General features: G+C 34.5%; 1 protein-coding gene across 2 annotated transcripts in view; it reads left to right on the top strand.

Annotated features, from left to right (window-relative positions):
* Lnpk (zinc-ribbon metal-binding protein lunapark) overlaps nucleotides 1–14,820 on the top strand; it is a 206,312-nt gene extending 191,492 nt beyond the window's left edge. The window contains exon 9 of one of the 2 annotated variants that reach the window (XM_090380315.1): nucleotides 14,340–14,820. In XM_090380315.1, coding sequence (XP_090236441.1) covers nucleotides 14,340–14,557 — 218 coding nt within the window. In that variant the 3' untranslated portion in view covers nucleotides 14,558–14,820. The remainder of the gene's footprint in view (nucleotides 1–14,339) is intronic. The other variant, XM_090380310.1, reaches the window with a different exon arrangement.
* The last annotated feature ends 236 nt before the right edge of the window (nucleotides 14,821–15,056 follow it).

Below are 15,056 nucleotides of genomic sequence, written 5' to 3'. Positions count from 1 at the left end.
CCCGCTGGCTAAAGGCAAAACTTTAATGGAACGTGGTTTCGTAATGGGAAAATCATGTTTACCCAATCTGGTTAGCTATTTTTATAGGATCACTTGTGAGCTGGAGTTAGGGAATAATTTCGTCATTGTGTATTCAGAATTCAGCAAAGCATTTTATTGAGTCCCACATGAGCGGTTACTTTATAAGCTGGAACAAGTTGGAATCACAGAGAAAATCCTTAGATGGATAGCAGGATGGCATACAGAGGGTTGAGATAAATGGTTATTCCTCAGATTGGGTTAATGTAAGAAGTGGGGTTCCCCAAGGAACCCCACTTCTTATATTAACCCAATCTGGGGAATATGGTCCCATCAGTATTGGGACCAGTGTTGTTTTTGATTTTCTTAAATGACATTGATGAAGGGATAGAGGGCGTTATGCTAAATATGCAGATGATGTCAAAATTGGTAGAATAGTTAATGATCACCGCCAAGCAGAGCTTCTTCAGAGTGACCTAGATAGATTTCAGGGATGGTCAGACAAGTGGCAGCTATGATTTAATTCAGCAAAATGCAAGGTCTTGCACCTGGGGGAAGAGCAACCCCAAAATAACTTTTACATTTGGTGGAGTTGAACTAAAGTGAGTACTGGAAGAAAGGGACTTGGGAGTTACAATATGGTCAGACATGTAGTTCTCCGAGCATTGTGGACTGGTTGCAAGGAAGGTCCATGGTGTCTTATTGATGATTCATTGAACATTTGCTAGTAGAGATAAGGACGTCACAATCCCATTATATAAGGCTATTGTTATACCACACTTGGAATACTGTGTTCAAGTATGGAGATCTCACCTAAAAAAAGTCAAGCTTCTTGAAAGGGTCCAAAGGACTGGTAACTCGCCTGATGAGGTCGGAAAAAGGGCGACCATATGAGGAAAGACAGACTTCGAATATGTGGGTTTCACAGCTTGGAAACTAGGCACCTTAGAGGAGACTTGATTGAGGTATTAAGTCTGTGACCGGAAAAAGTAAAGTGAATGAGCACAAAATTTTCACAGTTATAAATGATTCTAGAACTAGGGGCCATAAATGAAAGTTGGTGGGGGGGGGAGAAGTTTAGACTGGATTGCAGGAAGTTTTATTTTAACCAGCGAGTTATAAATTACTGGAATAAATTCAAAAGGTCAGCTGGATGATGACTTTCTTTCTTTTTTTTTTATTAATTATTTATTTTATTTAATTTTATTATTATTATTACTATTTTACTCTTTCTTTTTTTTTTTTTTTTTTTTGCTGGTGCAGCATAAGCCTTAGGCCTTCTTGCACCATATATGGCCATTACTAATACTAAATTGCAGTCGTATTGTGTCCCACTTTGCAAATACTGAAGAACCTATGATAAATGTGTACGCCTCTGTGAAGTACGGAGTTTCAATGCTGTATCCAATTCTGTAGCTATTTCAGAATTTTGATTGCCAAGAGTTTCATCATAAATTTTATGTTAGCCTCTGCAGTTAAAAGATTTGCTTCTTTGCAGAATAAAGCATCTACTGCTAACTTTATAGGAATTAATGTAGCTATAGCTGCAGATAATAAATTAAATTCATCCTCACAAAAATAAACACTTGAATCTAAATCAATTAAAACTTTCTGCACACAAAATCTCAACTCAAAAAGCTTTCAAGCATGGACAATCAACTGTTCCCATGAGCTTTGGAATCTAATTGCATGACAATTTATATGCCAAATTTTGCTGCTGTATACTTTTGTAAATATATATAATTTTTGGTTGGTGGTTATAAAATCACCTTTATATGATTAAATCATAAACAATTATTTTTTAAATTAGTACCGAGAAACCGGTATTTTCGTATCAATACCAGTATTTGAATACTGGAAAAAAATTACTGTGATTCTGGGATCTTGGTTTTGTAAGCCCTAATTGCCGCTCACCTAACTGCTAATTAAGTATTTTTCCAAATGATTTAATGTATCTCCAGAAAAAAAGTTGTATTGGATTCACGATCCCTTTGCTTTTGATATTTCTTCATCTCCCAAAATTATTTATTTGTTTGCTGGATCACCATTCAGCAAAAATAAGATCTTATCGACCTGTCGTTTGATGAAGCATTACATGCTCTTTTCAAGACTACTTGGGAAAATTTTTGGCATTCTCTTTGAGACGAGTATCCAGCATTATCGAAATTGGCGATACAAACATTGCTACCTTTCGGGTCTACTTATTTATGCGAGGTTAGTTTCTCAAAATTAACAGCTATAATAACAAAACAGCATTCCATACTTGATCCAAATGACACGAGATTAGTAATTTCAAACATTGCGCCAAATGTGGACCAAATATTACTTGGTTATCCAGGCTTGTCCTTCTCATTAATTGTTTTGTTTTGTAATTGTTTATGTTTTTATTGTTTTGTAACCTTAATTGAAGAATAAGAATTTGATTTGTTCATTTTGCTGTATTCAATTAAAATATTAAACAATTATTTTAATGTGTAAATTAAAAAGGCAACAATTTTTTTATTCTTTTCTCTGTACTTGAATAAAATTTTTTACTACATAATTTATAAAATGTCATTTTTCTTCTCTAAAAATCTGGTAATTCTATCTCAGGGTTTACATTGAGGGGTCGTTAATTTTATATTTAATACAGGGGGTTGTGAGCGAAATAAGTTTGCGCACCACTGGCCTAGAACATATTGTACTAATGTATATTGTCTCTATAAGCGTGTGTTTGTGGACCAATTTGCTTGTTGTGTGGGCCAAAAACCCCAGAATAACTCATAACCCTACTTCCTCTGCCTGGGATTGGCCAACTTAATTGAAGAGGATTTCAGAAATTCCTTCAGTCATAGACTGGAATTAAACCCAGACCTCTCCAAACAAGTGACGGATGGTAAAACCACTGTACTGTCATGGAGGATGTTTCCCATGTGAAAAATTGAAATCCCAAATTTTTTTTCCCATTCGTGTTGAATTTAAAATGCAGTTGCTTCAGGTAAAAATATAAACTACTACAGGAACTCCCCGACTTACGTAAGGGTTGCGTTCTGAAATTATTTATTTCCCTAAATAATAATTTAGGGAAATTCTGCACCTGCAACTATGCACGCTGAATTTGATAGAAGCAAAAAAGAAATGTTTAATGAAAATGTAAATAGAATTATTCAATTTTTTTATCTCATGCGCAGGAAAAATTACAAAAGTGTACAAAATTACAAAAAGAGAGAGGAGACAAGCATAATGTCAGTAAGTTTAACATTTCGAGCATTGACTCTCCAGCTGATAAGCATGCCACTGAGGAAGTTGAGGGCTGTGGAGATTTAGAAGGGTTTTTTCCCACCACATCACAAAATTTCTCTGCAGCTGCAGAATCGGCACTAGCAACTTTACTGCATACTTTAATGTTTTGGAAACCAGCGTGATGCTTGAACTTATTAAACCACCCATTGCTTGCCGCGAACTTGGCTTGGGGTTCGCTGTACTTATCCTTAATATCTTCATAAATACTTCTTGCTTTTGCTTGAATGGCCATTGGACTCAGTGGCACTCGCTTCTGAATCTGATTTTCCATCCATATTATTAATAGCTTTTCCATCTTCGATATAGCACCTGAATGCTGTTTTGTGATCACTGTTGGGGCAGGCTGGCCCTGGTGTGAAATACATTGATCCTTTAACATGTTCTTTTATATGCGCACTGTCCCTTAAAATAGTATTCACTGTTGAAGCAGTAAGACCTAATTCCGTGCAATAAATGACAAATTTTGTCCTGCTTCGTACTTCTTAATTAATTATCGTTTCCTAGTACTGCCAGCACTTGCACTTTCTGTTGGTCACTTTCCCTTCATCATTGTAATAAGTAAATAGGAATGAAGAAAAGATTCTGAAAATTTATGTTTTTTATATGATTGAAGATTTCAGTGAAAGGGGAACACATTTAACCATAATAACATAAAAATCCCACAATTCCAGCTATCAGTATTATCGCAAATGCAATAAGATCTAGTTTACTACCTGCTTAGATTGCACTACAGAAAAGCCTAATAAACTGGAAAGTACAAATTGTTTTTATTGTTTTTTGGTAGTGACCTCCAGAAATGTTTTAGAAAAATATCACAAAGGCATTCAAAATTGATTCTTATAACGGAACATGATAACAATCAAAGTGTACTGCAATTTCCATTATAAAAATGACCTTTTAGAGAGATAAATAGCTTAGTTATATAGCGAAAATTTCAACTTCCAAGGTCTTGGAATGAATTACCAAAAAAAACAATGTGTTATTGGGTTCACATTAGGATATTTTCACGATACCTCCATTTATTCCTATGGGATGCAAAATACGTTTCCATGATTTTTTTAAGTTTGCACCGGCTGGCAAAAACTTATGCAAAGTCGAATTTGCGTAATTCGAGTATTACGTAAGTCGGGGAGTTCCTGTACTAATATGCTGCAAGTTTGAATGCTGCATGCCAGGTGGTGGGATTATAGTAGCCCATGAAAATGGAGGGTGATGTTAATGTATGTGTGAAACAGTGATATGTTATTGAGTTCCTGAATGAAGAAAACATTGTGCCCATTGAGATTTGCTAACATTTGAAGAACATTTGTGGGAGCATACAGTTTACATCAGAACAGTTAGGTAGCAAGTGGTAGTGGTCAGAAACAGGCGTTCCTCGTACCATAGTGACAGTGGATATGCTAATTTGTGAAGTTGGATGCATTAAGACTTGGAAAATGTGTTCAAGAGTGTAAATAGGCTTTTAATTTATTAAAAACAGTTCTAAACAATATGGGATTATGAAAATTGTGTATTTGGTGTATTTACAAATGGTCATGACTGGTCACAAAGAGCAAAAAGTGCAGTTGTGTGCTGATCATCTGGAGTAGTATAAGATCGTGGGTGATGATTTTCTTGACAGCATGATCACTATTGGTGAGACCTGGGTACCACTGGTACCACTGTGAACATCAGTGAATCCTTTTATTGCCACTCCATACACTGCTATCACAAAGTACCAGTCTATGGAGTGGCAACACAAGGATCCAATGGAAAAATAACTGGTCCAATTTTTTGGCATGGAGGGGGAGGTTAACCATGTGGATATCATGGAATGGAGTCATGCAATAATTCTGCTAGTTATATTAGAGACACAAACTGCAGGAGAGAGGCCAGAGAAGAAAGGAAAATTTCTCCTTCACCATAAATCCATGATTTTTCCCTGCTCAACAGTAGATAAAATTGTGGATTCAACATTTACAACTATTTCTTGTCTTTTATTTCAAGAACAATGATTTTTTTGGAATAAAGACAACATACATGCTATTTTTTTTTAATGCATCTACTAGAGAGTTAAGAAAGGCCTCCTATACTGATATAAGAAATACATAATAAGGAGGATAACCCCAGTTTATCACAGTGGAGCATGTTGATCTTCATATAAAAGATAAATATAAAAAGTGATATAAAGTTCCTTTGTGTGAAATACAGTATTAACACTCTTGTTTGTATTGTATTCCCAGCTAGTGTTTTAGGATTGCACTTAAGTGAGTTTATGTTACAGAAGGACTAGTTACAAATGTGTATGGGTCCAAATTGTGAAAGATACAAACAAGTTATAAGGAAATTATAATCTGACTTTTACAGAAATTCAATAAAAAAAAATCTTTGTTTGGAATGGAACAAGATCATAATTCACAATTCTTTGTGAATTATGATCAGAAGTAGAACAGATCATATTTATGTATAACCCACTGGTGTCTCACTGAATGTTTTGATATTCATTTGTCTGCTTACCTGTTTGCCCAAGCTGAAAGTTTTTACTATGCTCCCCATCTTACAGACAAGATATAGTTTATATATGAAGTACTGGAGGAAAATATTTTAATATTTTACCATCAAACAAGAATGCCTTGCTTGGTAACTATTGATCAGGAAGAATAATGTACTGGTGGGTTGATAAGTTCTTCATCTGTCTGCTTACTATATAAAAGATAAAGTTATGTGAGTGTAACAGGGAAATATTTTCATTTTGCACCAATTACATTTGATAATAATATACTTATTATTAAGTCAACTCACACAAGATTTGTGTGAGTTGACTTAAGAAAATCCAGCTTTATGAAAACCTCCAAAAATGAATTTTAAAAATCCAAAAGTTCCGAGATGGGAATATCACTGCCAACTTTCTCATGTTTGGTAGCATCTTAAACTCTTGTGCTGATTGTGCATAACTTGTGTGTTTTTTTCACAAAATACTCTTTATTATATACCTAATACAAGCTAAATTATTCCTTAATCATGCTTTAAATGACCTGTTCTCTACATTATGATTGTATGACAAGAAGTCTGGGGTTAACTTTATGTAATTTTTGTTCCCCATTATAATGGCTGATACATAAAGTGATTTTTTATGGATTGGAGATAAAAATCAGTGCTATGTTTCATTTTTTGCATGTTAATTTTTTTGAATGAGCTACCACAGTAAATTATAAAGTGTGTTAGGTATGTGTCAGTATTAAATTATTTTTACACTTGTAGACAAATGTATATACATATATTTGATAATTTTCAACGTGTGTAAATTTCAGCTTCCACCCATCTGTAATTTGGGTACTGTTTCTCTACAAAGAAGTTTAATATTTAGGTTTATAAAATTATATATAAAAGTATATTCAAAGAAAAATAAATAATTCAGAATTTCTGATTCTTAAAATATGTTTATTTTTAAAAAGAAGCTTATCGTGATGAACTGTTATTAAATAAAAAAAAATGAAAATTGTTGTTTTTAATAATGTGCATTTTGTTTCTCTAACAGCTCTATATAAAAATCACAGAAAGTGAATTCTCATTCATGATTAACATATCACCTTTTGATTTTCTAAAGAATTGAAGACATAATGGAAAAGTAAATTATAATATTACAAAAAGAGTCGTACATACACACTTAAGTAGTATTTCTGTGGGGAAATTTATTTTGAATTCATACGAAAATAGCCCAAATGCATCAGTTGATGTCATTTGCAGTGTGTTGTCACCTTCCTGGTTTTGATATCAGTTGCATTTTTTCCCTTATTCAGACTAGTTTTTCTGTAACAGTTTCTGCAGTGTTTACAGATATTCCAAGTCCATTTCTGATCATGTGCATGTGTTTATGGAATCATCTTCCTAAACTGCTGAAGCATCTTTCAACACAAAGTAGGCATCTCTGTAGCCAGGTGGGAAGGAGCAGCAGTGCGTAGCACACGCTTCTTGATTAGACCAGGGTTCGAGCCCGTCACTACCAAATACGAAGAATGCGGAAAGGTCAGGGAATGACCACCGCATATCCCGGAGCAATATGGCCTTAGTTGTTAATGCTCATAAAAACCAAATAACAACATCAACACAAAGTTCTGTGTCACATAGCTACAGTGGTATTGGAATTGTTTGATGAACATTCAGACAGTTTTCCAAAATTAATTTCTACATTCAATTTGTAAATGACTATGTCAGAAAAGCTGAATAGGTGACTATTAAAACAAGTGTGTTTAGAAAAACCATTATGTGTTCCCTTCAGAATACCATTTCTAATATTAGGCTCCTGTATTGTTTTCTCTATCATTACCTATGTGGTTTTTTTCTGTCATACTGACTGGTCTCTAGTTACCTTTAGTACTAGTACCTCTACTTTGCTGTTAGAACTGCATTTATGCATTGGTCATACATTGACACTTCTTGAGTTCAAAGGAATATCCAAAATTCAGTGGTGCCTACATTATTAATTTTATTGATTTTGATGATTCGATGCACTTGTTCACCACCACCTTCAAAATTGCTGGCTATATTCCATTAACTGCAGGTGCCTTTCTTGCCATTAGACTTTAAAATTTTTATAATAAATAATCTCTGATTTAGCAATCACTAATTTCATGTTGCTCAGCTTTACTAACACAGTTTCTCCTCGATATAATGGATCTTTTGTCTGTAAAGATCAATGCAAAGTGTCTATCTAATTAGCATTATTTGAGGCATACGATGCAAGAAAGCAAGCTTATGTAACATCAGCCAAAAAAAACCCCCTCCCATTTCACCCATCTCCAAATGCTTGTCCAGCTCAGCCTTAAATTTATTTAAGCTATCAACTTCCACAACAAGAGATGGTAGTCTGTTCCAGCAATCAACTACCCGTTGGTTAAAGGCAAATTTCTGCACATCTATTCTACAACTGTCTTTCCTCAATTTGAATATATGCCCCCTCAGGGTCATAATTTGAGCAAGAGGAAGAATCCCATCAGCATTGAGCTTGCCCAATCCATTCAAGGCCTTATACACCTCAATCAGATCACCTCGTATGTGCCTAGTCTCCAGGTGTTGCAATTTGCAGAACTTAAGCCTATCTTGGTAAGAGCTTTGTTTCCCTTACCAATCTTGTTGCCCTTCTTTGTACTCGTTCTAGCAACTCTACATCTTTCCTAAAATGAGGCCTCCAGACCTGTACACAGTATTCAAGGTGTGGCCTGACCATTGCCTTGTACAACGGGATAATCACCTCCTTGTCCCTGCTAGCAAAATTCTTATATATCATTAACAAGACTCCAAGACCTGCTTTGGCAGCCCATCTGCACTTCTCAGCGAACTTCATATCTGACTGCACAATTACCCCCAGGTCTTTTTCACTGTCCACTTCCCTCAGTGTAGTTACCACACAGTTGGTACGTTTTTCTTGGGTTACTGCTACTCATATGCATGCAGTACTTTGCATTTGTTACTGTTAAACTTCAGTTGCCACTTCTCAGCCTATTTGTCCAACTTATCCAGATCCAGTTGCAGTAGCATAACAACCCTGCAAACCTTTGTATCATCTGCAAACTTGGACATTAAGCCTGATATACCTAATTCATCTGCAACATCAACTAGTTTATCTAAAACTTTCCTGTAGCTGTTATGCAAGGGTCTGATCTCATTCATTCTTTTAATCTTTTAATTCATTTCATCAAGTAACACTTATTTTCTGCAGTCTTTGCTCCCTTAGCTAATTTTTCTCATGATCAACTGCCATAGTCTAACCTTTTCTGTGGTACCATTACATATCAACATATAGCTGTTATAGGTTTCATTGTTTTTATTTCTCCTTAACCCTCTGTTAGTTACACTCCTGAAAGAAGTACATCTGATTATGTGGTGCCTGTCTAGACAACATTTTTAATTATAAAAATTATTTTTAGTTTTTTGTTGAATTAGAATTTTATTGAATTGTTAAATTTTATTAATTACGATTTACTTTTGTTCTACTTTTCATCATTTATTTATTTTTGTTATATAAATAAGACTTTATACTTATCTTCTGCTGTATATCCCCCTCCTCCCCAAGTTTTTGGCCTTTTTTCCAGTAATCCCGTCTTCCCCACTAAGTTCCAGAATGTTGCATAAAAAGAAAAGTAATTTTCAGAAAATGCACAGAATGCGTATACAGAGCTAGATTATATGTTGTTGATGTGGATATCCTACTGTAATGGCACTGATAAATTACAGTTGCTGCCTAAGTAGTGGTTATATATTCCAGCTTAAAAACACACACAGACATGCATATACTTACCATCACAGAAGGATATGTTTTCATTTCCAAATTTTAATTAAAAATTTAACACAGAAAAATTTTAAAAGTGTGTCATGTGTAAGATGCTAAGTGACCAGTTAAGGATTAACTGATCAGCTCCTTACTCATCATCTGGGGGATATTGTGTTGTATGATGGTTATCCCAAAAGTGGTTAATTGAAAATAAATTTATTTTAAAACATAATTTACATTAAAAATCTTCAGTGTAGTCTCTTTTCCAGCTTATGACTGCTTCCAGACATTCAGGTAATTTTTGAATGCCATTTAACTGTCTGCCGAAATTTTGAGGAGTTGGGTCACAGCTTCACTCCGCTTCCGAAGACACAAATCTTTGTACACACAGCAGTTCCTTGAGTTTGGGAAACAGAGATCATAATCACAAGGACTCATATTAAAACTGTGGGAGGGGTAGTGTGCTTCCCACTTGTAATCAGTGAAAACAAGCTGTACATGCTGTGGGATATGAGGCCTTGCATTGTCATGGAGTAGGAGCACACCAGCTTCCAATATCTGTCTCTGCTTTTGACAAATATTTGGGCATAATTTCTGATGAAGAAATGTTGCATAGTAGGCTTTAGTTATTGATTTTTGAATTGGCACATGATTACTGGTAATAGTGGTAACTCATAATCATCACAGCCTATGATTATGAGTGCTCTCATAATCATAGGCTGTGATGATCATTTGTTTCACCTTTGATTGTTGTTGGCAACATTTAGAAAGGCTTAATGAAGATGGATGCTTCCACTGAATTGACTCTGACTTCAGTTCAGTTCAAAGTTGCATGTCCATGTCTTATCAATAGTGATAAGGAAGTGATCTTTTGTTTTTGTAACACCTTAGTTAAAATTCAGTGAACAGATAATTTTGTATTCCAGTTTCATTGGGCGCCTCTATAGCCAGGTGGGCAGGAGCAGCAGTGCATAGCACACGCTTCTTGATTAGACCGGGGTTCGAGCCCGTCACCACCAAATACGGAGGATGCGGAAAGGTCAGGGAATGACCAGCACATATCCCGGAGCAATATGGCCTTAGTTGCTAATGCTTCTAAAAACCAAATAACAAACAAACCAAACAACAACAACAACCAGATTCATTGGCTATTTTTTTGCTAGTCATACGCCTGTCTTCCTCCAAAATGGTGGTAATAATGACTGCTAATAATCAGTGTTTGGCAGTGATCTCTACATCATCTGCAAATTTAGACATCACTTCTTCTATCCTTTCCTCGATGTTATTTAAGAAAATCAAAAACAACAGTGGTCCCAATACTAATTCCTGGGGAATCCCACTTCTTACATTAACCCAATCTGAGGAATAACCATTTATCACAACCATCTGAATCCGTTCTGCTATCCAGCTAAGGATTTTTCCTGTGATTCCAACCTCTTCTAGCTTAGAAAGTAGCTGCTCATGTGGGACTGAGTCAAATGCTTTGCTGAAATCCAAATAAACAATATTGAAATTATTCCCCAAATCGAGCTCATGAGTAACCCTGTCAAAATAGCTAACCAGATTTGTTAAATATGATTTTCCCTTTACAAAACCATGCTGAGTATCCGTCAAAATTCCATTTCTATCTAAATGAATTTTCCCTACTACTGAAGTTAGAGTGACTGGTCGGTAATTTCCCACTTGACTATTAGAACCACCCTTATGTATTGCAGATACATCTGTACTTTTCCAATCCAATGGAATCTCTCCTTAGTCCAGCGATGCTATCATAATTAGCCTCAATGGTTCAATGCACTCATTTGCTGCCTCCCTTAAGATTATAAGGTATATGCCATCAGCCCCAGGAGCCTTACTGACCTGTAGGCACAAAAGCTTTTCATTAAATAATAATGTGAAATTTCACTATTATTAATTACTTGTTTTTCAACTTCACTCCCATAATTTCTCTTTGACATAAAGGGTTTTTCTTCTGTAAATGCAGATCCAAAGTAACTGTTGAGTTCATCTGCAACATCAGCTGGGGTATCTAATACTATCCGACATTTATTACATAAGGGTCTGATGCAGTTTGCCCTTCTCTTCTTTGCATTTATATATGCGAAGAATTCCTTATCTCTACTCTTTGCTCTCTTTGCAAGCAATTTCTCGTAATCTGCCTTTGCAAGCAATTTCTCGTAATCTGCCTTTGCCAGCCTAATCTTTTCTGTGGCATTATTACAGATCAATTTGTAGATGTTATAAGCTTCAGTACTTTTTTTCATGATGTCTTTTTCTGTTCAAGTAATCTGGAAACTTCATTATTCATCCAACTTGGAATCCTTGGAGTATTTTTTAATGGTCTATATGCATTCAAGGCTTCTGTGATTAATACTTTGTGATTAATACTTCAGTACTTTGTCTTTATTGATGTTAAACATCAAGTGACATTTTTCATCACATCTACATAGTTTATCTAGATTTTCTTGAAGTGAAAAAAAAAAAAGAAAAAGTAAACTGCAGCCATTATCAACCCACTGCAGGATGCAAGCCTCCCCAATTCATGTTGAGGAAAAATGGACCATAATCTGCCATGCTGGTCCAGTGCGGATTGTATTTAGCAATCAGGAGCTTGAACCCCAGTCTACTCAGAGCGTGTGCTTCTGCACTCTTTCTCCTGCCCACTCGGCTAAGGACACCGTTCTTGAAGTAACAAATTCTAATTGATATCAGCAACCTGCCTTTGTATTGTCAGCAAACCATTGTTATTTGTTTTCTGATGATCAAATTTTGGAAACCTTTACAAATTAGAAAAACCTCTACATATTAGAAGTAAAAGTCAATACAGTGAGCTTCCAGTTTATGAATGTCTGATTTATGAACTTTCACTATTATAAACAAAAATTTTTGACACCTGACATTTGATTTGGGAATTGATATCTGGATCATACAAAATTTTTTACAATTTCATATTGCACCCACTTCTGAAAATAGGTAAGAAAAATAGGTGTGGGTTACAGAACTTGGCAACCAGGCACTTTAGAGGTGACCTGAATGATGTTTATAAGGCTCTGAGAAGGGTTAGTAAAATAAATAAATAAATGAACTGGGGGACCATAGGTTCAAATTACAGGGAATAAGGCTAGAACAAGTTCCACAGGTAGTCGGTCATCTGTGTGAGAAGTGAAGTGCATAGTTTGTATTTCTTATCTACTTTTTTTTTTTTTTTAGCTGGTGCAGCTAAAGAATGTGGTATTATTTGGCTAATACTAAGAATAAAATATTTTCAGCTTTTATGTACTGTACTTGATTTGACATATTTAATAATTAGCATATACTGTATATACAGTTACTTATTTTTCATGAAGTTCACTATGAAGCACACATGATGAAAGTGTGTATTGCCAACAGTATCACCTGTTAAATAAAAGTAATTTTTGTTTAGAATGGCTTAATTTCTTTATTTCCTGGGAAAGCTGTTTGCTGTTCTCTATATCTATGGAAAAATCTCTCCCAATTTATAAACTACTTTTCAGGAACATATGGTGTTCCTTTAAAAGTAACTCAGGTCAACTCTGTCAAATTGGAAATATTAGCAGTAATCATTCAAACACCAAATCAAGTTTCATCAAACATGGTACAAACATTTTTGATTTCATTTGGGAGGGAAACCACTTTAAACATTTATTGTAATCTCTGTTACAATTATGTTTATAATAATAACTGAAATAAAAATGAAAATATAGTGTGGGTTACGTGTCTTTTGAATCACCTTGTAGTTTAGTATATTGATCAAGATGCACCAGTTGCAGGGCTTGCCATTTACTGCAATATTTTAGCTTTGCCACATTTTCAACTGCAAAACAAACAGAAAACTATACTAACCGATAGTACTGTTGGAAAAGTGTGAATGAATTGATATTTGGTCTGAAGATTGCATATAGAATAAACTTTAATTAACAGATTGTTATAATCCAAGTAAATACCTTATATAACACAATAGATGGATGGAATATTCATGTAAAATATTTTATCTTTCTACTATGCTGCTAGTACTGAGCACAGTTGACATCAAAAGGAAGGTGGGCAGAAAGTGCATGTAATCTAACATGACCTATTTAAAGGTTATTTCAGAAAAGAGTCTGTAAGATAATTTTTACTATAAATTTAATTGAAACAAAATATCTATTGTAACTCCCCCCCCCCCCCAAACTATTGTGAAGTTTTTTCTTGAGTTGTTATTCACAAAGTATTCTGAAACTGATAGCTTAACACTTTTTCTGCAGGCTTTTCTGATGAAGGTTTTGACCCATGATTGAAAACCACAGGATTGAGTCAATCAGGATTGGAAAGAGCTGAAATATTTTGAGTTTTCTTCTCACTATGATTGAATTAATCAGCCCCCAGTGAAGGTTGCTTGACAAAAGTACTTGGGGTTTTCTTCTGTCAAACTGGAAGAAAAAGTTCTAAAAGTACAGTGGTTCCTCCTTCAGGCGAATTAAAATTTGAGGGCACATATTTGCATTAAAGAAGCAGTGAATGTATTAAGCAGAAATTACATGAAAAATTTCAAAATTTTTAAAAATCTTTTTGTGTAATCCCTGCATTTATTTAAATGAGGAATTAAATACATTTAAAAAATTAAATGAATTTATATGCATATAAATGCGTAATTATATACATAATAAATGCAGGAACTACGTGGAAGCAGTTGATATTTAATTCTTTAAAAAAAATTTAAATTTAAAATTTCTTTAAAAAATTTCTTAAAAAACTAGGTTATATTACTTAACTTATTTTTATTTTTCAGAAGAGACTGAAACAGAAACTATTAGTGATGATACAGCAGAAAGTACAAAAGATGATAACAGACTCTCAAGGACAAATAGTGCCTCTGATCATGTTAGTCCAGGTTTGTATGTTGAGGAGATGGACACTTTTAGATATGACTCAGGAATGCAGTTGGAAAATGAAAATGCTGATGACAGTGAATTAAAAGATCTCTCTCAGAGCACTAAAGAATCGTAATAAAGAAATTAGAATGCTACTAAGTGCCTTATTTGCTGGTTATTGCTTGCTTTGTCAGAATATCTAATTTCATTGTATGCAGAATAGAAAGATTTAACATATTTTGCATGAGGAAATAAAGTGAATACTTTGTTACATATGTCCCTGCATCTTTCCATTCCATTCCATTTGGCTTGCATACTTGGGAAGTTGTCTCCTGGTTATTGAACTCTGTAGAGTTAACTAAATTTAATTTGAATTTTATAATTAAATGCAGTAGTTAGATATTTCTGTTTTCTGTGTAGGTTGTTTAACATTTAAATAGGTATGTATTATGTTTTTATAAAATTAATGCTATTTCAAATTAAAGACATTGATAATTAAATGCAGCTTCTTCTAATTCGTTATTTATCCAGTCTGTACAGAACAGAAATGGATTATTCTGACTTAGACTGCTTTTTTCGATGGAAAATTTAATATCTATTATGGAAAGATGTAAAAATATTCATATGGCATTTAT

The sequence above is a fragment of the Mastigoproctus giganteus genome, chromosome 1 (assembly GCF_048544385.1).
Source record: "Mastigoproctus giganteus isolate SK-2022 chromosome 1, ASM4854438v1, whole genome shotgun sequence".
NCBI lineage: Eukaryota > Metazoa > Arthropoda > Arachnida > Uropygi > Thelyphonidae > Mastigoproctus > Mastigoproctus giganteus.
Note: the sequence above shows the minus strand (reverse complement) of the source record. Positions and strands in the feature narration are given on the sequence as shown.